This window comes from Dendronephthya gigantea, unplaced genomic scaffold (genome assembly GCF_004324835.1).
Source record: "Dendronephthya gigantea isolate DGI-Jeju-01 unplaced genomic scaffold, DenGig_1.0 000360F, whole genome shotgun sequence".
Classification (NCBI taxonomy): domain Eukaryota; kingdom Metazoa; phylum Cnidaria; class Anthozoa; order Malacalcyonacea; family Nephtheidae; genus Dendronephthya; species Dendronephthya gigantea.
The window spans coordinates 5,400-25,706 of record NW_021163370.1 but is presented as its reverse complement, the minus strand read 5'-3'; the positions used below and the strand labels follow the sequence as shown (position 1 = coordinate 25,706).

Sequence of the window (20,307 nt, the reverse complement as noted above, 5' to 3'; positions counted from 1 at the left end):
GTGTTCCGCGTAAAGACGAGACTGGAAACCAATCGTACTTTATCGTACCTAATGGTACTTATGGTACTTCCACTTCCCCTGTCATCAAAATGTATTTCTTCAAAAATTGTTCGTCTCTATTCCCTCTTAAGTCTTAAGGGTACACAAATAAATTGTCCAAGCCCATTACACTTCCCGTATAACAAATGTATGTTATTAGAGACTAGCACAGGGGACAAGGATGAGTGAATGGTGAAAATCAAATTAATTAACCACTGTAACTTATTGAACCAAAGCAGCACTTCACTTGTGATAGTAACCCTTAGTATAATTCTATAAATTAATGCACATTTTCATTTATATATAGTAAACACTGGTTTCTTATAGGAAATAATTTATAGGAAATGGATTTGTATGAAAATGACCCATCTTTTTACATACAAAAGGAACATCCTTGGTTTACCAGAGAGGAAGCCAATAAAAAAAGGGTGATGTTGAGAAATATTGGCGAACATTGCATGCTCTTCATGTTGCACGATATAAGCATTTGTGATAGGTAAGAGTGTCTGTCACTAATACTCAGTTATAGCTGTTTATTATTCCATTTGTATAAGGTTTATGAAAAATTATGGTGTGCATACTACATATGTGTGATATGCATTTGCACATTTTACAATGTTATATTGTAACATACCACTGCAATGTACTATCCCATTCTTATTAGACTTGGTTGCAGATTTACAATTGCTGCACAAACTCTAGCAATTGATGTAATATAGGCTTTAAATGTCAGTGGAATAACACCACGCAAAATAGTAAAACATTTAAGTTTCCTTATCATTCGTTCCACATGAACTCTTGTAGTTGCTACTCGTCTTGTTGCTGTGGATGCTCGGGAGGAAACCTTGTTCTTTAACATAATGGGTGGAGCTATCAAACGAGCACCATGAAGAGCTAATAAGTCTTGGACATTAAACCCTTTGTCTGCCATTATACAATCATCTTGTTCTAAATGATTCAGAAATCCACTCTTTTGTACAATTTCTTTATCACTTATGGAACCACTGAACAGTTTGGACACAAAATTTAAATGGCAAATTGGAGACAAGGAGACCAATAATTTGACTGTATTATGTGATTTATATTGACTGTAAGTCCGTCTTTGGCTAGATGGCGAAGAGGGTTTTTCAAGATAAAATTCAGTGCAATCAATAATTCCTCGTAGACTCTGATACTTTACATCTTTGTACACTTTGGGGCGTGGTAGTCTTTTCACATCAGACAAGGTCGAAAACTTCAGTAGAAATTCCATCTCCCTCTCTAAGAACAGCACCCAAGTTATAAAAATTTTGCTACCATTCCCAACAGATGTACCAAAAATATCACAGTGTTGTCAATGTTGGTCGTCTCCTTAGTCGTACAAGAGTAAAAACAAGTCCAACATTCCTTTTGCTATATAACAAAGTTGAATTTTTTAATTATTGTTTGTCATGCATAAATGACACACTTGTTTCAGTTTCTTGGTATACAAAAAAAGATCATTATATTACCTGGCAATGTTTTGTTTTCATAACAGTATTCCTGTTGCTTGTTGTGGTTGAACCACTCCACATTCTCATTCTGCTTGCCTTCCTGTTAACTAAGATGTAGAGTGCTTCTAGACATTCCTTTGTTAAACCTTAAAAAAGAAATCAGATTTAAGTTGCTTGGTATGTGGTTGTTTTTTTAAGGCAATTTTAGACATTATACTAGACCTACATTTCACTGTTAGAAAAGTGTGATACAGTACCCAATATAAAATAGGATACAGTGATTTAATTGTAGCCTACAAACCTGTGTAATAATAGGTTAGTTTAGGGTTGTCAACTGCTGCCATGAACAAGAATCTTCTAAGACACTTGCTGTCTTTCAGAATATTGTCAGAGTACATTTGGATGTCTTTGCCTTTTAAGTTCGTCTAGTAAATGCAATTTTTAATAATTTACATATCAGAAATATTTTTCAGAATGTATTTTTATAAAGCAACTGTAATTTATACCTGCACACTAACATCTTGTTCCTTATGATGGCCTTTGTCAGCAGATGGAAAATGAACATGGCTATCTTCTGAGTACCTAGTCTCACACTTTGATGGAATACTAGCAGATTTTTTTGGTGTTGATATGCTCGAGTTTGTCTTGGGTACTTGAGACTCACTGGTCATTCTAATACTAATGAGTCCTTCGATTGCCATCTTTTCCTTATCTATCAATGATTTTGATATTTTCGACGAGTTATAAAGATCTAACAACGCTTGGACAGCATCTTTCTCACGCCTTGCGCTTTTACTTATGTTGTCGTTGACAAGACGTTCTGCTGGAGCTTTACGTTTACAATTTAGTCGCTTGACCTAATTTTAAACAAATAGAACAATGTCAATGAATAATCATGTTTGACTATTAAAAAGAGATTTCAGTCATTACCCACCTTTTCTTTACTAGCTGTAGCTGATATAGGATCTGGATTGTCTGGTGTAGGCCCATTCTGACCTACGAAATGGAGACTGCAAATGTAGCTGTCTTTTCCACATACAAAGGAATCGCCACAATGACATGCTGTAATCCAGCGTTTCCTTTTTTCTGCTGATGCTTTCCACCTTTTAGGAGCAGGAAAAACGATAAAAGCGGACTTCATCTCCTTTTTCATTCTTCGTTATTCGATGTGGGTATCTAGAATCATTTCTACAAGTGCCCCAAGCACAACGTTTTGTGGCAACCATGTTGATTGCTCATTGTCCGCATTTCGCGCTTTGTTTACAAATTTAGTCACGTGATAGCTACACGTGTTTCCGAGGGCTGAAGTCGCGAATTGAATGTGGCAAAGTGTTGGATTTTGGAAAACGTAGGGGAATCCTTGCTGAAAAGAAATTGTATTTTAAATGCGCCACTGGCAATCATCCAACAACATTCTTAGTTAAAGAAGCTTTACCTTAAGGCCGGCGCACACTAGAGCTATGTGCTTAGCAAAAAAGTCATTCGTGGCCATTGGCGTAAGCCAGTTGCTCTCGTGTGCAGGCGACGTTTCAGGCGCCTTTGGTCATTCCTGCCACTTACGTAAATTCTCTAGCATGTTTGATAATTTCTGACTTGTGTGCCAAAATCCTTTCATGTGCGGCAAACTGAAAGCTATCTGCTTATGGATTGTCTTAACAGCGCATGCGTAATATACGAAAGTAAACATACAAGATGGCGATGCAAACAAAACAAAATGAAATGGTGACTGAGGCCATATTAGAAGACAAGCTTGTTGATCTTTGGTCTGAATACAGTTGTTTGTATGATGTTAGCTCTGCAGATTTCAGAAACAGAGAAAAACGGGAATGCGCTATTTCAGAAATAGCTAGTAAGCTTTCCCAAACAGGTAATATAATTAATAGCACTTGGATAACGGTGTTTAAAGTGGAAGTCTAGTCTGTGTAAACAAACAGTTTGTTTACATTTTGAACTATTTTCTAAAATACGACATCCTGTCTGAATATTTAATGCCACCAATGCGCAGAAGTCAGAACGGACTTCACTTCCACTTTAATTTTGTTTTTATATCATGTTTTTGCTCTACTATGAATTGTGTTGTATTTTATGGAATTTTTTTGCAGGGAAGGAATTTGAGTTCTATTATTTACAGTGAAGTCCGTTTTATTTGTAGTTGACTATGTGAAAACAAAGTTGAAATCATTAAGAAACAGTTACACAAAAGCAAAAAAAACTCAAAGCAGTGGCAGTGTGAGAAAATCTTTAAGCAGGCATGCTTCTTGGATACAGGATTAGCTGCAATTTCTTTGAACCATATATTGCCACTCGAATGTCAACTTCAAGTCTAGATGTACTAAGTATTTTAATTGAAGCTGTAAAGATATGCTCATGGCAGGAGGTGCTGCCCCCATAAATTCATCACTCAATCCCTAAACCATAAATAAGGAGGAATCCTTTAATTTAGATACAATGTTAAATTTAATACATTTTATATCATATTGTCCTGCCATGTGACAGCCCCAGCACCTGAGAAATAGTTAGTGAGAAGCTGGCGTTGTTGCTTTGCACTTCTTGTGGGGTTGCGGTTGGTGGTACAGGACTGCAAACTGTTGAGTGGAGGGTCAGCTCTCCATGCTCCAGATAAGAATGCATGATCCTCACTTTCAACATCACCAGTACTGGTGTATGCATGCTTGTTGTTGTTGACCATGAAGTTGTGAAGGCAACATGATGCAAGGATCAAGTATGTCACTCTTTCGGGACTTAACTTTATTGTTGTAAGAAATACGCAAAATCGGCTGGCGAGTATTCCAAATGCATTTTCAACAACCCGCCTGGCACGAGATAACCGGTAGTTGAAAATGCGTTTGGTTTTATCGATATGTCGGTGTGGATATGGTTTCATCATAGTGCTGGTAAGTGCAAATGCATCATTTCCAACCATATGATAACTGATTAACGGTTCTGGTATTCCTTCAACACATGTTGGTGGTGGTAAGTTGAGGGACCCGTTGTCCAAGGTCCTCTTTAAAACTGAAGCATTAAAGAGCCCAGCATCTCCAGCAGGCCCAGCAGCTCCAGCTTCTACATAAATAAATCTGTATTTGGCATCCACTACGGCCAAAAGTAATACACTATAGAAATGCTTATAGTTGTAAAACTCAGAGCCACTGTCATTAGGATTCTGTATGGCAATGTGTTTTCCATCTATTGCCCCTATGCATGATGGGTAATTCCATTTTTCTTCAAAATCTTTTGAGATCACCAGCCAATCTGCCACAGATGATGGAGTCTGAAAAAAGAACATGTAAATAAAACTTAATACATTTCTTTACTCTTTGATTAGACAGTGGAACAAGCTGCCACTACAGATAGTGCCAAGTCAACAGAGCAGCTAAGTAGCCTGAATGAGAGCATTGATGATGCAGACCTTATTTCTGAGAATTTGTTGGTAAATGATGATAATCCTGAGAGTGAAACATCTCCTGCAGTGCCAACCAAACAGCCATTAACGGCTAAGTTATCCCGAAAAAAAACAGGCAGAGCGGGAATTTGAGCTAATCAAAGGCCTTGCTGCCTCATTGGCTGAAAGACAAAACAAACGGCAAAAAATAGCTGATACCTATGATGAATCAATCAGTTCATTTGCTCGATATGTGACTGAATCATTAGCAGAACTTCCCCCAAGAATGAAAAATTTGTAAACAATGTATTGTTCCAAGCCCAAATGGGAACACTGTCATACCAAGAGGGAAACACAGCATTTTCATCAGCCTCTGGTCCACAACACAACTGCTGTTCAACCAATCCACAAAAGATGAATTTCCCCCCTTACCCAAGGGTGCAGCAGAGTTTACCAAGTACAGCTAGTACGTTAAATGTACGTTAAATAATGATTTATCAATTATTAATAATTCTGTACATATGTTATATAATGAATTATTGTTGAATGAAATATTGAATATTTATTTATTTATTATTAAATGTACATTGAATAATGATTTATCAATTAATAATAATTCTGTACATATGTTATATAATGAATTATTGTTGAATGAAATATTGAATAATTATTTATTTATTATTAAATGTTGAATAATGATTTATCAATGATTAATTTGTGTAATTAAATGGCTTTGAAATTTTAACGAGATGTGAAATCATCCTGAATGAGAGCATTGATGATGCAGACCTTATTTGTGAGAATTTGTTGGTAAATGATGATAATCCTGAGAGTGAAACATCTCCTGCAGTGCCAACCAAACAGCCATTAACGGCTAAGTTATCCCGAAAAAAAACAGGCAGAGCGGGAATTTGAGCTAATCAAAGGCCTTGCTGCCTCATTGGCTGAAAGACAAAACAAACGGCAAAAAATAGCTGATACCTATGATGAATCAATCAGTTCATTTGCTCGATATGTGACTGAATCATTAGCAGAACTTCCCCCAAGAATGAAAAATTTGTAAACAATGTATTGTTCCAAGCCCAAATGGGAACACTGTCATACCAAGAGGGAAACACAGCATTTTCATCAGCCTCTGGTCCACAACACAACTGCTGTTCAACCAATCCACAAAAGATGAATTTCCCCCCTTACCCAAGGGTGCAGCAGAGTTTACCAAGTACAGCTAGTACGTTAAATGTACGTTAAATAATGATTTATCAATTATTAATAACTCTGTACATATGTTATATAATGAATTATTGTTGAATGAAATATTGAATATTTATTTATTTATTATTAAATGTACATTGAATAATGATTTATCAATTAATAATAATTCTGTACATATGTTATATAATGAATTATTGTTGAATGAAATATTGAATAATTATTTATTTATTATTAAATGTTGAATAATGATTTATCAATGATTAATTTGTGTAATTAAATGGCTTTGAAATTTTAACGAGATGTGAAATCATCCAACTAAATATGAAATAATTCGATCTATTTTGAAATGATGTAATTTGTGCGGACCGGCGAATGTTGTAGTGAAATCGTTCAACAAGATGTGAAATCATTCAACAAGATTTGAAATCATTCAACAAGATGTGGTATGATTGTATGCGATGACAAATCATTTAACAAAATGTGATACGATTGGATGCGATGTGAAGTGAAGTATATTACTTCCACTTGGTAAAAAATTTTCTTCCAAATTTCTCGATTTCGTCTCAAGTGGAAAACCTATTTCTTAAATTAGTTTTTTTTTGGCCGACATCGCGTTTTTTTTTGAAGATTTCTTTGAAGTTTTTTTGCCAAGAAATTGATTTATATGCTAAAAAAATTATTGCAAGGTAAGTTTGGTATATAAAAATACTGAATTCGAAATTGGTTATCAAGTCAAATATTTAAATCAAATTGAACTGCTTATCCACCTTGAATACTCCATAATATTGTCGGGATTACTTTCAGGCCTTAAACTAGACATTATTGCAACAATATTTCTATTTTAAACGTGTTTTATTTAATTTTTAAAGCCTTTTGTCTCGTTTTATATTACATATATATCATGTGTACTCTGGGGGGGTGTAGTGAGGAGGGGGGAGGGTGAGGGAGGAGTGAAAATATAAAAAAGTTGGCAATTATCAATCATTATAAATTACGGTTTATATTCAGGAGCAAAGGAAATGTATGAGGTCTTCACAATTTTTTCAAACGGTAATGATTAAGGTCATGAAGACTGCAAAACAAAAGCGGTGATTAGTGATAAACCTCAAATTTACTTCTTGTTGACGTCCGCGTTGCAAAAAACGTCTCTCGCTTAAGCCCCCTACTGACAAATGCACACTGACAATAACAATGCTTGCTTGTCTCTCTTGGAGTAGTGTGCAGGTGAACGTTAAGGCGGTTTCCACTAGGCGGAATTTTTCGATTGAATGAAATTTTTTGCTCAATTTTCTTTTCAATTGTGGTCGGTCAAGCGAATCCGCTTCGGTCGACTTCTCACAATTGAAAAGAAAATTGAGCGAAAATTTTCGTTCCATCGAAAAATTCCGCCTAGTGGAAAACCGCCTTTAGTAAATGTGATGGGTTTACATATGGGGATTATACTCGGGAGGGGGGGGGGGCGCTTATAGTCGGTCAAACACTTTTCAGAGTTGTGTTTCTCAACTGCCTAAAATAGACAAAAAAGCTTCTCGACGTTTCGATCTAGGGGCCTTCGCCAGGAGAATTAGTTTAAAAAAATACACTTTTCTAGAGTGTCAAGTTATTAATATCCTTTCGTTTACCCAAAGATATGAAAACATTTAATTTGGCACTCTTAGTCAAAACTATTGTTTTTCTGTAAACTTACATTTGAACTGTTTAAAGAAAAAAATAAAGTTGACATTGCAAATGTAGTAAAGGTGAAATTGAGACGTCACTTTCACAAATTTTATTTACTGTAGTAGCATGCTATACTTAGCTGCAGCTAAAAATTAATATATTTCGTAGTAACGCCATCAGATGGAGCAAGTCAAGACTGCGATGATAAATGAAATTGAGGAGATTATTCGTTTGCTACTTCTATCAGCAGACCATCAAGATCTTGAGTTGTGCGTAACAAGACTGGAAGTTATTGCCGAAAATGCGTTAGGTTATGAGGGAATACCACTGGAGATCGTTAATTTACTCAGCCAAGCGTTAGGTAGTTTAAGGAAAAGCACTCGGACGGAAAGAAGTTATGAACCATATGCAGCTTCGTTAGTTCACAATGAGGGAAGACCAGAAAGACCAAAATTTGAAATTACCGAAGATCAACTAATGTTTTTTAAAGGTATTAAAACCATGCTGTTGGTTAATTATTTATGATTCAATATTGTAAGGCCTGATCTGGGACTGGGATCTTAAATGCAATCAAAATAGGTAAACTGTCTCCTTAAAGGTGACATATAGTTATTCTTAAATGGTTATATAAAAATGCCAATCGTTAATTTTATTCATGGTGTTGTGATCATACAGTACCTTTCCGTATACGAAATCAAGTCGTACATTTATCACCTTTTGTTTTTTTTTTAGAAAACGGGTTTATGCAGCAAGACATGTCCATCATGCTTGGTGTTAGCAAACGAACTGTAGAGAACCGTATGGTCGAATTAAATCTTACTGTTCAAAATAGATTTAGTGATATTGATGACGGTTCTCTTGATGCTTACACGGAATGGATAGTTGGGCTTTTTCCAAGATCAGGTATTTATCACTGTAAAAAGTGCTGGTTAAACCATAGTTGGGAGACAAAACTAAAAAAAATGATAAAAATTTAATATCATAAATGTCACAAGATCAACTGAAAATTGGCAAGAGCTACATTTAAACTTATCTTATTGCTCAGGTTTAAAAACGATTGAAGGGCAATTAATTTCAGAAGAAATCCGGGTTCAGAGAAGAAGATTGAGAGAATCTGTTAAGCGGGTAGATCCAGTAGGAAGAAGGCTAAGAAGAATAAATGCCATTAAAAGACGTGTTTATTCAGTTCGTTTACCGTTATCATTATGGCATATGGACGGAAATCATAAGCTCATAAGGTGAAATTATTGTAAAACTATTTATTCCAACCGCATTAAAATATCTTTGTTAAGGCCTTATGGGCAGGCGGATTTCGAACCAACCTCGTACCCAGGCTCTTTCCCTTTTTCCCCTTCCTAGACCTCAATGGGGGAAAAGGTGAAAGAGCCTGGGTACGTGGTTGATTTCAAACAGCCAGTGTTTTTGGGGACACAGCTTCCATAAAATGGCATAACTATATCTTTATTGACAATTGAATAAGAATTTGGCGAAAAGTGCTCCGCTTAATGTAAAAAGGATTCGAAATTCATTTTTATATCATATTTGGTTCAAATTGTAAAAAATATAGTAATTTATATAATGATTTTTATATTTGGACAGTGAATCAAAACATACCAATGGCACGAGTGCAAATGAAACTTGAAGTCCCACTCTACTTTCTTTACAAATTAGTTAAATACAAGATTACTGTTACCATACAGCAACCAAAATAGACATGCCAATCAGACCTATTTACGTGTTTGTTTTTTATAAAGTGTGTACTATATCAATAAATAGTCAATAGCTACTACATTCTACCTAGAATATCGGAATGCAACAACGGGAATCTCGTGTCTCAAGCAACAAGCATATCTTTACTTCAGAAACCGTTAATTAAGACCTTACTGTAAAGACCAAGTATACAGTATATTTTCTTGTTTATGACTTAGGTGGCGTTTTGTTGTTCATGGATGTATTGATGGTTACAGCCACGTAATTGTCTACCTAGCTTGTAGTACGGACAACACATCTGCCACAGTATTGGATCTTTTTAAAGAAGGAATAGAGAAATGGGGTCTACCATCCAGAGTAAGAGGAGATATGGGTGTAGAAAATCGAGCTGTCGCGCGCTTTATGCTTAACCATCCAGCAAGGGGTCCAGGACGTGGAAGCTATATCACCGGTCGTAGCGTGCACAATTCAAGGATCGAACGTCTTTGGAGGGACGTTTATCAAGCAGTAGTTTCTTTATTTTATGATCTATTTATGATAATGGATGATCAAGGATTGTTGGATCCGATAATGAACTTCACTTGTTTTGTTTCCACGCAATTTACAAGCCAATTATTAATAAAATGCTGAAGACGTTCACAAATGCTTGGATTAATCATAAGATGCGAACAACGAGATCGAATAAGAGTCCACTGCAGGTGTTCATAATGGGCATGCAACAAATACAACATGAACGCGGGACAATTGCCAACCAGTATTTTGAACTACTGTCAGAGGTACAACAAAATTCCGTCCTATTATTTCCATAAAAAAGTGAAGAGATGCATGGAATCTATCAATTCGTATAATTTAATTGTGAAATTTCAGAGAAACAACTAGTCATCTCCACCATTTTTAGCAACTTTTCCGGCTAGGAAATGAGATTCGTTTCTCTCCCAGTCCATTTTCCAGCAGTTCTAACTTTTCAGACATTGTTGGAACATGTGTTTGGTTTTTGTTAGCCAAACAAACGAGAGTTCTTGTTATAGATTTTTCTACAAAGATACAAAATTGATAGAATAAATAACGAAGCGTATAATTGAACAAAATCTATATTGCAAAATATTGTTGGCAATTAATTTCAAGATTGTGTACATGTCAGTACTCCAATACATGCAAGTGATATTGGTGGTAAATTAGACAAGCTCATTAGTTTCTATAACTCTACGCCATCCTTCAGTATTAGTATTGTATAACTATAGTATAGCTAGTTTAAATCGATTAGATCTAAAGGAAACAGTTATGATGACAGAGCTTTCCTGGTAAATGAAGTGTCAGTTCTATATGTATCTTTTCATTATGATATTTTAAAACACAAAAACTCTATGCGCGACCATTTTACCTTTTCTTCCTGTAGTTCCTCCACCGCCCCGTAGAGAAGTTCGTCTTGTGGCATATGGCTGAATTCTCTAAAAATAAAATGCGTTTCTTGAGGCATATATTTACACCACACTCAATTTTCAATGGTAAGGCACAAATAAACAGGCCACCCGTACCAATTCTACTTTGCCATTGGTCTAGTCGCTTTGAAGTCACGTGAGATAGCGAGCGGGAGTTTGAGCTTCAGTTGCGTAGAGGTTTTTCGAGCGACAAACCGCAAGAAACTCGCCGTGACACAAGTAAACCCAGAAATCTGGGGAAAGCTTGATCGCTTCGCACGGGCGAAAGACCTGAAATTTTCCCGCCTGCAAGAACAAGTCACGAAGGTCGGGCATATTGTCTTAAAAAGCACAGAACACTTGCTTAAGGCAAAAGCTGATAGTTCCAAACTGTGCCTAGATGACCTTGTCAGACTGAATACCGATGCATTAGCGTTGCTGGGTCATGTTTGTTTTGAAATGGTTATATTTCCTTGGTTATATTTCTCCCTGAAGGCTGTACCTTTGGAAATCATCCACTAATGTGTCGATTACTTAAAGGTGTATTCACAGCAAGACCATCACTGCCACGATATCACTGTGTGTGAGATGTAGCGATCGTGCTAAAGTTCTTAAAAACACTACATCCATTAGAAGATTTGCACCTTCGGGAGCTTACATTGAAAACAACCCTGTTAATAGCATTGCTCTCGGGGCAACGTTGTCAAACCCTTCATGCGCTGGACATCACTGTGATGCAAGTGGTCTGTCATCCTAACCGACAATAAACATCAAGGCCAGGGAAACACTTCAGCCATCTGGTGCTCCAAGCATATCCTGCAGATGAACAGCTATGCATCTTCAAAACTATGCAAGCCTATCTGGCAAAAACAAAGCCCCTTAGAGGAGACCAGACTCAACTGTTGATAAGCTACCAGCAGCCACACAAGCCAGTAACAACTGACACCATTGCAAGGTGGTTAAAGATGGTCATGGATACAGCAGGAATCGACACGACCATATTCCATGCACACAGTACCAGACAGCTTCAACTTCAGCTGCAAAAACAGCAAACTTATCGGTTAACACAATTATGCAGGCAGCGGGGTGGACGAATGCTTTGACATTTAGCAAATTTTATGCAAAACCATTGATGGCAGAAGCTACAAAAAATTCTGAAAACTTTGGACATCAATTACTCCAATCACTTAACGTTACTTAAAGTTGTCAATAAAGTTACATGGGTTATCAAATTTTTTTCAGAATTTGTGTTTCTATGCTCATGTCATGGCCATTGCTTTCAAATCTCATGTGACTTCGTAGCAACTAGACCAATGGCGAAGTAGAATTAGAAAATTAAACGAGACTTACCTGGAAGTTGAAGTTTGATTGAAATTCTACGAGTCATTGGTCAGGAGCGAAGAAGTCACGCACCCACTCTTTCAAATTATGGGCTGAATAAAACAGCAATTAATTATTACCCTACCCATGCTACAACAGCCTAGAATGGCCAGCCATTCGCATACCTTTAAAGACTGAAGCTTGAAATCCCACTTGCTATCTCACGTGACTTCTTCGCTCCTGACCAATGACTCGTAGAATTTCAATCATACTTCAACTTCCAGGTAAGTCTCGTTTAATTTTCTAATTCTACCAGTTTTTATACTACCTGTATGTCATACCAGATAAAATTGGTATGGGTGCCTTTTTCAGAAAAAACGACACACTTTCATTGTAAATAAATTAACTTACCGATTGCCGATTGAAAAGCATTTGATGTTCATCGATGACTGTATTTGGCAAGTTTGAGGTGGTCGATGTCGATGCCACGGGCATCGGTCGTAGTATCTGTGTTTGAACTAGTGGTGAACTAGTGGTCGTAGTATCTGTGTTTGAACTGCGTGAATAGGTTGCCGCAAATTTGTTGCAGTATTCGAATGGTCGCCACCACTGCGACTACTACTACTGGCACTACCACCACTGTCAGGTTGAAGAAGACCTGCAACAACCTGCCTCAACATATTAACTGCTTCATTCGCGCCATTCGTGGTATTGTTCTATATTAAAAATATTTTCAAATATATATATATATCATAGCTATATATATAGCTTTATCCCAGCTATTGACATTTCTGTCGAAAGTTGTGGCATGCAGCCGAAAATATTTAATTTTTACCTTAATAAAACTTTTACTTTAAGTTGGGGTGGAATTTTATTTTGTTTACTATATATTCATGTCTTGTCCACTGAGCAGGCTTTGGACATTGGTGTCTATCTATATATATACATATAATTATATAGCTATGAATATTAGCTCAGAACAACGTTTCGATGGGTTTTCTCTGTGAAAAAAAATATAATACTTACCATAATGTTAGTTTTTAACAAAATTATTTAATCAACCTGAAAGGAAATTGAAAAAAGGGTATCAAATATGTAAGGGTCCATTACACATTATAGGTAGACTTTACATAATATTATTTAACAAAAGTGCTTCTACAATCTCCTTTGATCATTTTTTATGTAATTGGTGCAATATAAATGTAATTTTATTATTTTATTAATTTTATTAATTATAATTGTAATTACCTGCTTTCTTTTCACAAAACCTTATTTTAATTGCAAGAAGATGGAAGTCCTTTTATCGCATTCTAGCAACTCAAACCTTTTTCACACACTTCAGATAATTGCACAATTAATTAAGGCAAAAAGTTTGTATTAGAGAGCTGCCGTTTTTTAGAAGTCACAGGTGGAAAAATATCTGAACCTTAGAAACTATAGTACCCAGAAAATTTTTTGGACCTCCGCTTTCACAAAAATGGATATGATACAGAATTAACTGCAAAAATATAACCTCCCCCTAGCTTTTACTCTACTTTAATAATTGGATCTTGGATCCATTAATTTTTGTCGCATTTCTGAGTGCCTAAATATTCAAAATTTCTTAGGGGAACATTTCCCAGAACACAATAATAAACTTTGCTGCATGTGCCGTACTTCAGCGCGGTGAACATATATATTCTTGAAAAAAACACTAGCTATTTAAGTGTAAAAAAATACAATACGACACCATAATTTAATAACTTGCATAAACTGCTAGTAAATAATCTCAAACGAAATTTAAAAAATCAGCCAGTTGGAGTCCCCCCAAGTTCATCAAAACGACAAGGTCATTGCTGTAACCTCTGTTTACTTTGTTATACTGATTATTTTCCAGAAAAATGTGAGCATTGTAAATTCAAGCTAGCTTCACCGGAAAAAAAAATCTAATTCTGATAGAAGTGACCATGTTGACACATTTTTTTCTATTATACAGGGTGTATTAAAAAGCAAATAATTTTGAAACAGAATGATCCTCAATTTCACAAATCCGCTCATGTTATAAAATTTTAGCTGAATATACAGGGTGTATCAAAAAAAGTTTACTCTTCGAAAATATTTGCTGTTCTTGATAGTTCGCAAAATTTGTGAAAACTTTCAGTGTTCCTTAGTAGTTTAGGTCCTTCTGATACATCCAAGAAAGAACAGAATTATTTCCAAAACTAAATTTTTGTCTTATTTTCCACTCTTTTGGCTAATCTTTTTCTGCATGATTAATTTTATGGTTTATTATGCATTAATTTTATGCAAAATCATCGTTTTGCATAAATTACTGTAATAAATGCGTCAAATTTATGCGAAACTGGGCTTTTAAAAGTCTATTTCTCGACTATGCGTGCATCAAATTGTATGAAACTTTGACAGTTTGTTAAACATATTCCACACTTATACGGTATGAATTTAAAATGAGTTTTTAAGTACCAGTTTTTGTGCACAAGATATTTAAAAAGTGGATTTTAATAACAAGCCACCTTAAGTCAAAAATTTAGTTTTGAAAATAATTTTGTTCTTGGATGTACCAGAAGGACCAAAACTAAGGAACGCTGAAAGTTTTCACAAATTTTGCGATCTATGAATAATAGCAGATATTTTCGAAGAGTAAACTTTTTTTAATACACCCTGTACATTAGTGGGTATAATAATAAAAGTTACTAACGATAAATTTTCATTCTCCATTGTGAAGACCCAATACATTTCCTTTGATCGGCAAATTTGAACCCTAGTTTCAAATTATGACTAATGATTGTCACTTTTTCACTTCCCATCCTCGCTCCCCCCCCCCCCTTAGCACAGAATACTGCACAGAAGGCGTTTGCATAAGCGCTATTCGTCATGACTTGTCACTTAATAGCAAGTACCGTGAACCCTTGGTGTCCTGGCAATATACAAACAAATAATATTTCTAAGGGATGACTGCTTCTGTTTACGGTTCTTGCTGAGTGACGAATAGCGCTTACGCAAAAAAAACCAATGAAAATGACCTTCTGTGTAATAAACTAATAATCATGCCGCCAAAACAAAGTGCATGTGGCATATATACCAGACAAAAGGCTTTAAAAATTAAATAAAACACGTTTAAAATAGAAATATCGTTGCAATAATGTCTAGTTTAAGGCCTGAAAGTAATCCTGACAATATTATGGAGTATTCAAGGTGGATAAGCAGTTCAATTTTATTTAAATATTTGACTTGATAACCAATTTCAAATTCAGTATTTTTATATACCAAAACTATGCAGAAAAAACGAAACAAAAACTGGATATAGTATATATTTGTGTTATTTTAGTAAATAAGTAGCACATAAATCAATTTCTTGGCAAAAAAACTTCAAAGAAATCTTCAAAAAACAACGCAATGTCGGCCAAAAAAAACTAATTTAAGAAATAGGTTTTCCACTTGAGACGAAATCGAGAAATTTGGAAGAAAATTTTTTTACCAAGTGGAAGTAATATACTTCACTTCACATCGCATCCAATCGTATCACATTTTGTTAAATGATTTGTCATCGCATCCAATCATACCACATCTTGTTGAATGATTTCAAATCTTGTTGAATGATTTCACATCTTGTTGAATGATTTCACTACAACACTCGCCGGTCCGCACAAATTATATCATTTCAAAATAGATTGAATGATTTCATATTTAGTTGGATGATTTCACATCTCATTGAATGATTTCATATTTAGACGAATGATTTCACATCACATTGAATGATTTCATATTTAGTTGAATGATTTCATATTTAGTTGAATGATTTCACATCGCATTGAATGATTTCACATTTAGCCGAATGATTTCACATCGCATTGAGTCATTTCACGTTTAGCTGAATGGTTTCACATTTAGTTGAGTCATTTCACGTCTAGCTGAAGGTTTTACATTTAGATGAGTCATTTCACGTTTGGTTGAAGTATTTACTAATACGACAAATGGTTTTAAAACGGGATAAATAATTTCACAACTAAACGAATAATTTGTTTATAACTTGTTAAATCATTGCAAAACATTTTAAGCTATTTCACTTTGTCTGTATAAATTAGTCCACTGCAAAGTGAATCAGTCCAGGTTTAGACTAACAATTTCTCATCATGTCCAGTCATGTCACTAGGTGATAATCAATCATTTCTAAGCGTAACGAATCATTCGTGTTTGTGATGAATGATCTCTGTTTATGTCCATTAGTTTGACAAGTGGAGTATTTTTGGTGGTAACGGCCGCCTATAACCGTGAGTAGTTGGTGGCAAAAACGCCACGAAGCGAGCAATCTTTGCAATTTATCTTTGCAATGAATCAACAGCAGATTTCTTTGCTTTAAATATCCAATGACTCCCTTCATACATTCAAATGGTGTCATACATCATTTAACAAGTTGGTAGGTATGGGCGGCCGTTACCACCAAAAATGTTACACGTGTGAAATGAATGGACATAAACAGAAATCATTCATAACAAACACGAATGATTCAACGTGTTTTGAAATGCTTGAACCTATTGTAGTAATATGACTGGACAAAACAAGAAATGACTCGTTCAAATTTGAAACGATTCACTTCACTGTGCATTAATTCGGCTATTATTGCGCTGATTCGCATGGACCAAGTGAAATGGCTTGACGTTTTTTGCAGTGACGCAGCAAGTCGTAGAAGAGTGACACACAAATAATTCATGCAATTTGATGTGTTTTAAAATAGCTCAACTAAATTCGACATGATTCAATCAGATGAAAAGCGATTCGATCTTATATGCGACAATGTAACTCAATGTAAAATGGCTCAGTTAAATGCGGCGTCGTTCAGCTAGATGTGAACAGATTCAAAACCATGTGAAATCATTCAATTACACGTGAAATCACTCAAATAAATGTGAAATCACTCAAGAAGATGTGAAATGGCTTCACCAAAGGTGAAACGATTCGCGTCCAAGTGAAATGACACGGCATATTTTGATCTGACGTAATTTGTGCGTGCTTGACGCGTCTTGTTGTGAGGTGATTCATCATGATGTGAAGTGAATCAACAAGATGCTTCCATCTTGTTAATTACAATTTCCTGAAAGAAAATTTACGGAAATCACAAGGAATTCACAAAGAAATTGGCGGAATAAAATGTAAAGATGGAAATTTGCCGCCCGAAATTGAAATTAGTCATAGATTAAATTAGGCGACATTCTCCAAGCTTTTTTGCTTTTTATTGGCAAGTATTTTCCCCTGGAAGATCTCAGTATAAAGGTATGTGTTCATTAAAACTCTGTTTTTCATTTAAACTCTGTTTTTAAACAATATTGCCTTGTTATTTGGCGTATATTATTTGGGATACATTGCGGCAACATGGCAAATTTGTTAAATATGTATTATATTCAGGAGGGTTCCCTCACTCCCCTTTGTATGGAAAAGAATAATAATGTCACATTAACATTAGATTCCAATTATTTTCCTACACTTTCTCTATTCCCTACCTAATGTGCGTACTATATGCTGCATTTTTCTCAGGGGGGGGGGCAATCACCTTTGCACTGATAAATGGTTTAACCTTTAGGTCAATTTAGACACATTATGGACTCATTTACAGCAGAACTAATTAATGCTATCAAGGATGTAATTAACATGTTAAGTTGTGGGACAAGTTATGATGATCGTGAGCTATGTGCAATGCGACTTGAAGTACTTGCTGAGAATGCATTACCTCATGATGTCATCCCATTGGAGGTTGTTGACTGCATAAATAAAGTAGTTCAATTATTGAAAAGAGATATTGGGATAGAAAGAAGATACGAACCCTATCAAGCTGCATCAGATGAAACTGTCAGGAGGCGAGGACGGCCAAGATTTTCTATTACGCAAGAGCAGCTTATGTTTTTTAAAGGTGAATTTGATTTTGGAAAGTTCCGTGTATTTTACTTTTCAATAAAAAAGTACACTAAAGTAACAATTTGCATGAATATCAATCAACTTCGCATCAAATGTGATATGAAATAGACAAAAGACTTCTCGGAAATACCTTTAGATCAAAATGTCCAGAAGTGTTTTTTGGCATCTATGGGTTCTACATAAAGTGATCTTTTACAGACATGGGCTTTACTCAAAATCAAATGGCATTGATGCTTGGTGTCAGCAAGCGAACGGTGGAAAACACATTTGCTGAATTTGAAATGACCCGAATTGAAAGATTCAGTGATATTGATGATGATTCCCTTGATGCATACACTAAATGAATAATCTCATATTTTCCAAGATCAGGTATCTGGCCATGTATTTTGTTCTTTTTGCTATGGAGCAGTCCAAATGTCAGAATGAATTGGTGTTAAAATGCTCACATTTTTTAGGGATGAAGACTATAGAGGGAGAGCTTGTGTCTCAAGGAATAAAGGTTCAAAGAAGGCGAGTCCGAGATTCTATCAAAAGAGTAGATCCAGTTGGAAGGAGACTCAGAACAATTAATGCCATACAAAGGAGGGTGTATAACGTACGCTCACCATTGTCACTTTGGCATATGGATGGAAACCATAAGTTGATAAGGTCAGTTACTTTAGGATTTTAATTATTACCTCAAATGGTGCAGTTGTGGCCAAATACTGCACTACTGTTTTCACCTCAGTAGACAATATCGAAACCAATACAAATAGAATCGATTGGTGAAAAAACGTAAATTAGTAAAAGTGGTTTATTTAAAGAAGTAATATTGTGGTCCCTTGTTACTTTCTTTTTTTAGTATGATCATTTTTGTTGTTTTTTTGTATTAGGTGGCGTTTTGTCATACATGGTTGCATCGATGGTTACAGCAGGGTAATTGTATACCTTGCATGTAGTGTTGACAACAAATCTGCAACAGTGTTGAAACTATTTGAGGAAGCGATTGCTAAATGGGGGCTTCCATCCAGAGTTAGAGGGGATATGGGTGTGGAAAACCGTGATGTTGCTCATTACATGTTGAGCCATCCAGCAAGGGGACCATCTCGTGGGAGTTATATTACTGGCCGCAGTGTTCACAATTCAAGAATCGAGCGATTGTGGAGAGATGTGTATCAAACCATTCTATCCGTGTTTTACGACCTGTTTACACTTATGGAAACGGAGGGAATCCTTGATCCCGATAATGAACGCCACATCTTTCGCCTTCATGAAGTTTATAAGCCGGTCATCAATGATATGCTTACAAAATTTGCAAACGCTTGGATACATCACAAGATGCGCACAGCCGCAAATAAAAGTCCACTTCAACAATTTATTATGGGCATGCAGCAAATCCAACACGAGAATGGTACTATTGCCAACGAATATTTTGAAAATCTTTCAGATGTAAGTTATGCAACTTAAAGAAATTTGCCCGCTTTCTAACATATAAGTCTTAGTAAATAAACAGTTAGTTTCAAACTTCGTTTACTTTTTCATTCCTCCAGACCGAATTAAATACATATGGTGTGGACGTAGAGGCAGGTTTACCACAATATAACGATGACGATGGAGTAGTAGTGCCGGAAACCACAAATCCACTGGATGAAACAGCTTTTGCTGCTTTTTTACACAGAGTGTCAGCAGTAGAGCGTACAGATCCATGGGACACTGAACCGTACCTATGTGCGTTGCAAACACTTGACAACTTACTACCAGAAGAATCGCAGTAGTATTTAATTAAAATTGAACTGAAAAGTGGGTGTAAGTCAATATAACAGTGGAGTAAAATATTGCATATAAAGAACAATAGTGTTGTAAATATTATAACTAAAATTGTAAACTACTAATAATATATACATCATAAAAATCGGTAACGATTACGTTACGCCATTCCAAAATGGGTGTTGCTAAAAGCTAAATCAAATTTTTGGAACATTTCATCTTGACTTTCGGGTACAGTTTCACCAATAGCCGGACGTAAAAGGTTGATGCATGTGTTGGAGGTTGGTAGGCACGAACGCATGCCGTCACTAAAACATAAAGTAGGCTGGATTGCAAAACCCAGAACAGGCTCATCCTCTGAACCAGTGGCAAATCTTAAGATGTCACCCAGCGATACACTTTCTCGCCTCTTGGCTAAAGGATTTACATAAAAAATGTTATA

The 20,307-nt window shown here is 35.8% G+C and overlaps 2 protein-coding genes and 1 pseudogene across 2 annotated transcripts; 1 reads left to right on the top strand and 2 right to left on the bottom strand.

Moving 5' to 3' along the window:
• Window positions 1-685: 685 nt before the first annotated feature.
• LOC114542540 lies at window positions 686-2,664 on the bottom strand (annotated as a pseudogene).
• A 1,314-nt stretch (window positions 2,665-3,978) lies between these two features.
• Window positions 3,979-4,797, bottom strand: LOC114542539 (putative nuclease HARBI1). Its single transcript, XM_028562060.1, has one exon. The coding sequence runs from the start codon at window positions 4,795-4,797 to the stop codon at window positions 3,979-3,981; it is 819 nt and encodes a 272-aa protein (XP_028417861.1).
• Window positions 4,798-18,741: 13,944 nt separating this feature from the next.
• LOC114542538 lies at window positions 18,742-19,873 on the top strand. Its single transcript, XM_028562059.1, has 3 exons — window positions 18,742-18,767; window positions 18,992-19,547; window positions 19,649-19,873. Exons 1-3 carry the CDS (start codon window positions 18,742-18,744, stop codon window positions 19,871-19,873), a joined length of 807 nt encoding a protein of 268 aa, XP_028417860.1.
• The last annotated feature ends 434 nt before the right edge of the window (window positions 19,874-20,307 follow it).

Bases quoted from the DNA above. Each gene is read 5' to 3' on its own strand.
- LOC114542539 (XM_028562060.1), bottom strand. From the start codon at position 4,797: ATGTTCTTTTTTCAGACTCCATCATCTGTGGCAGATTGGCTGGTGATC.
- LOC114542538 (XM_028562059.1), top strand. From the start codon at position 18,742: ATGGATGGAAACCATAAGTTGATAAG. The intron at 18,768-18,991 runs GTCAGTTACTTT...TTTTTGTATTAG, and splicing joins GGAAACCATAAGTTGATAAG to GTGGCGTTTTGTCATACATG. The intron at 19,548-19,648 runs GTAAGTTATGCA...TCATTCCTCCAG, and splicing joins ATTTTGAAAATCTTTCAGAT to ACCGAATTAAATACATATGG.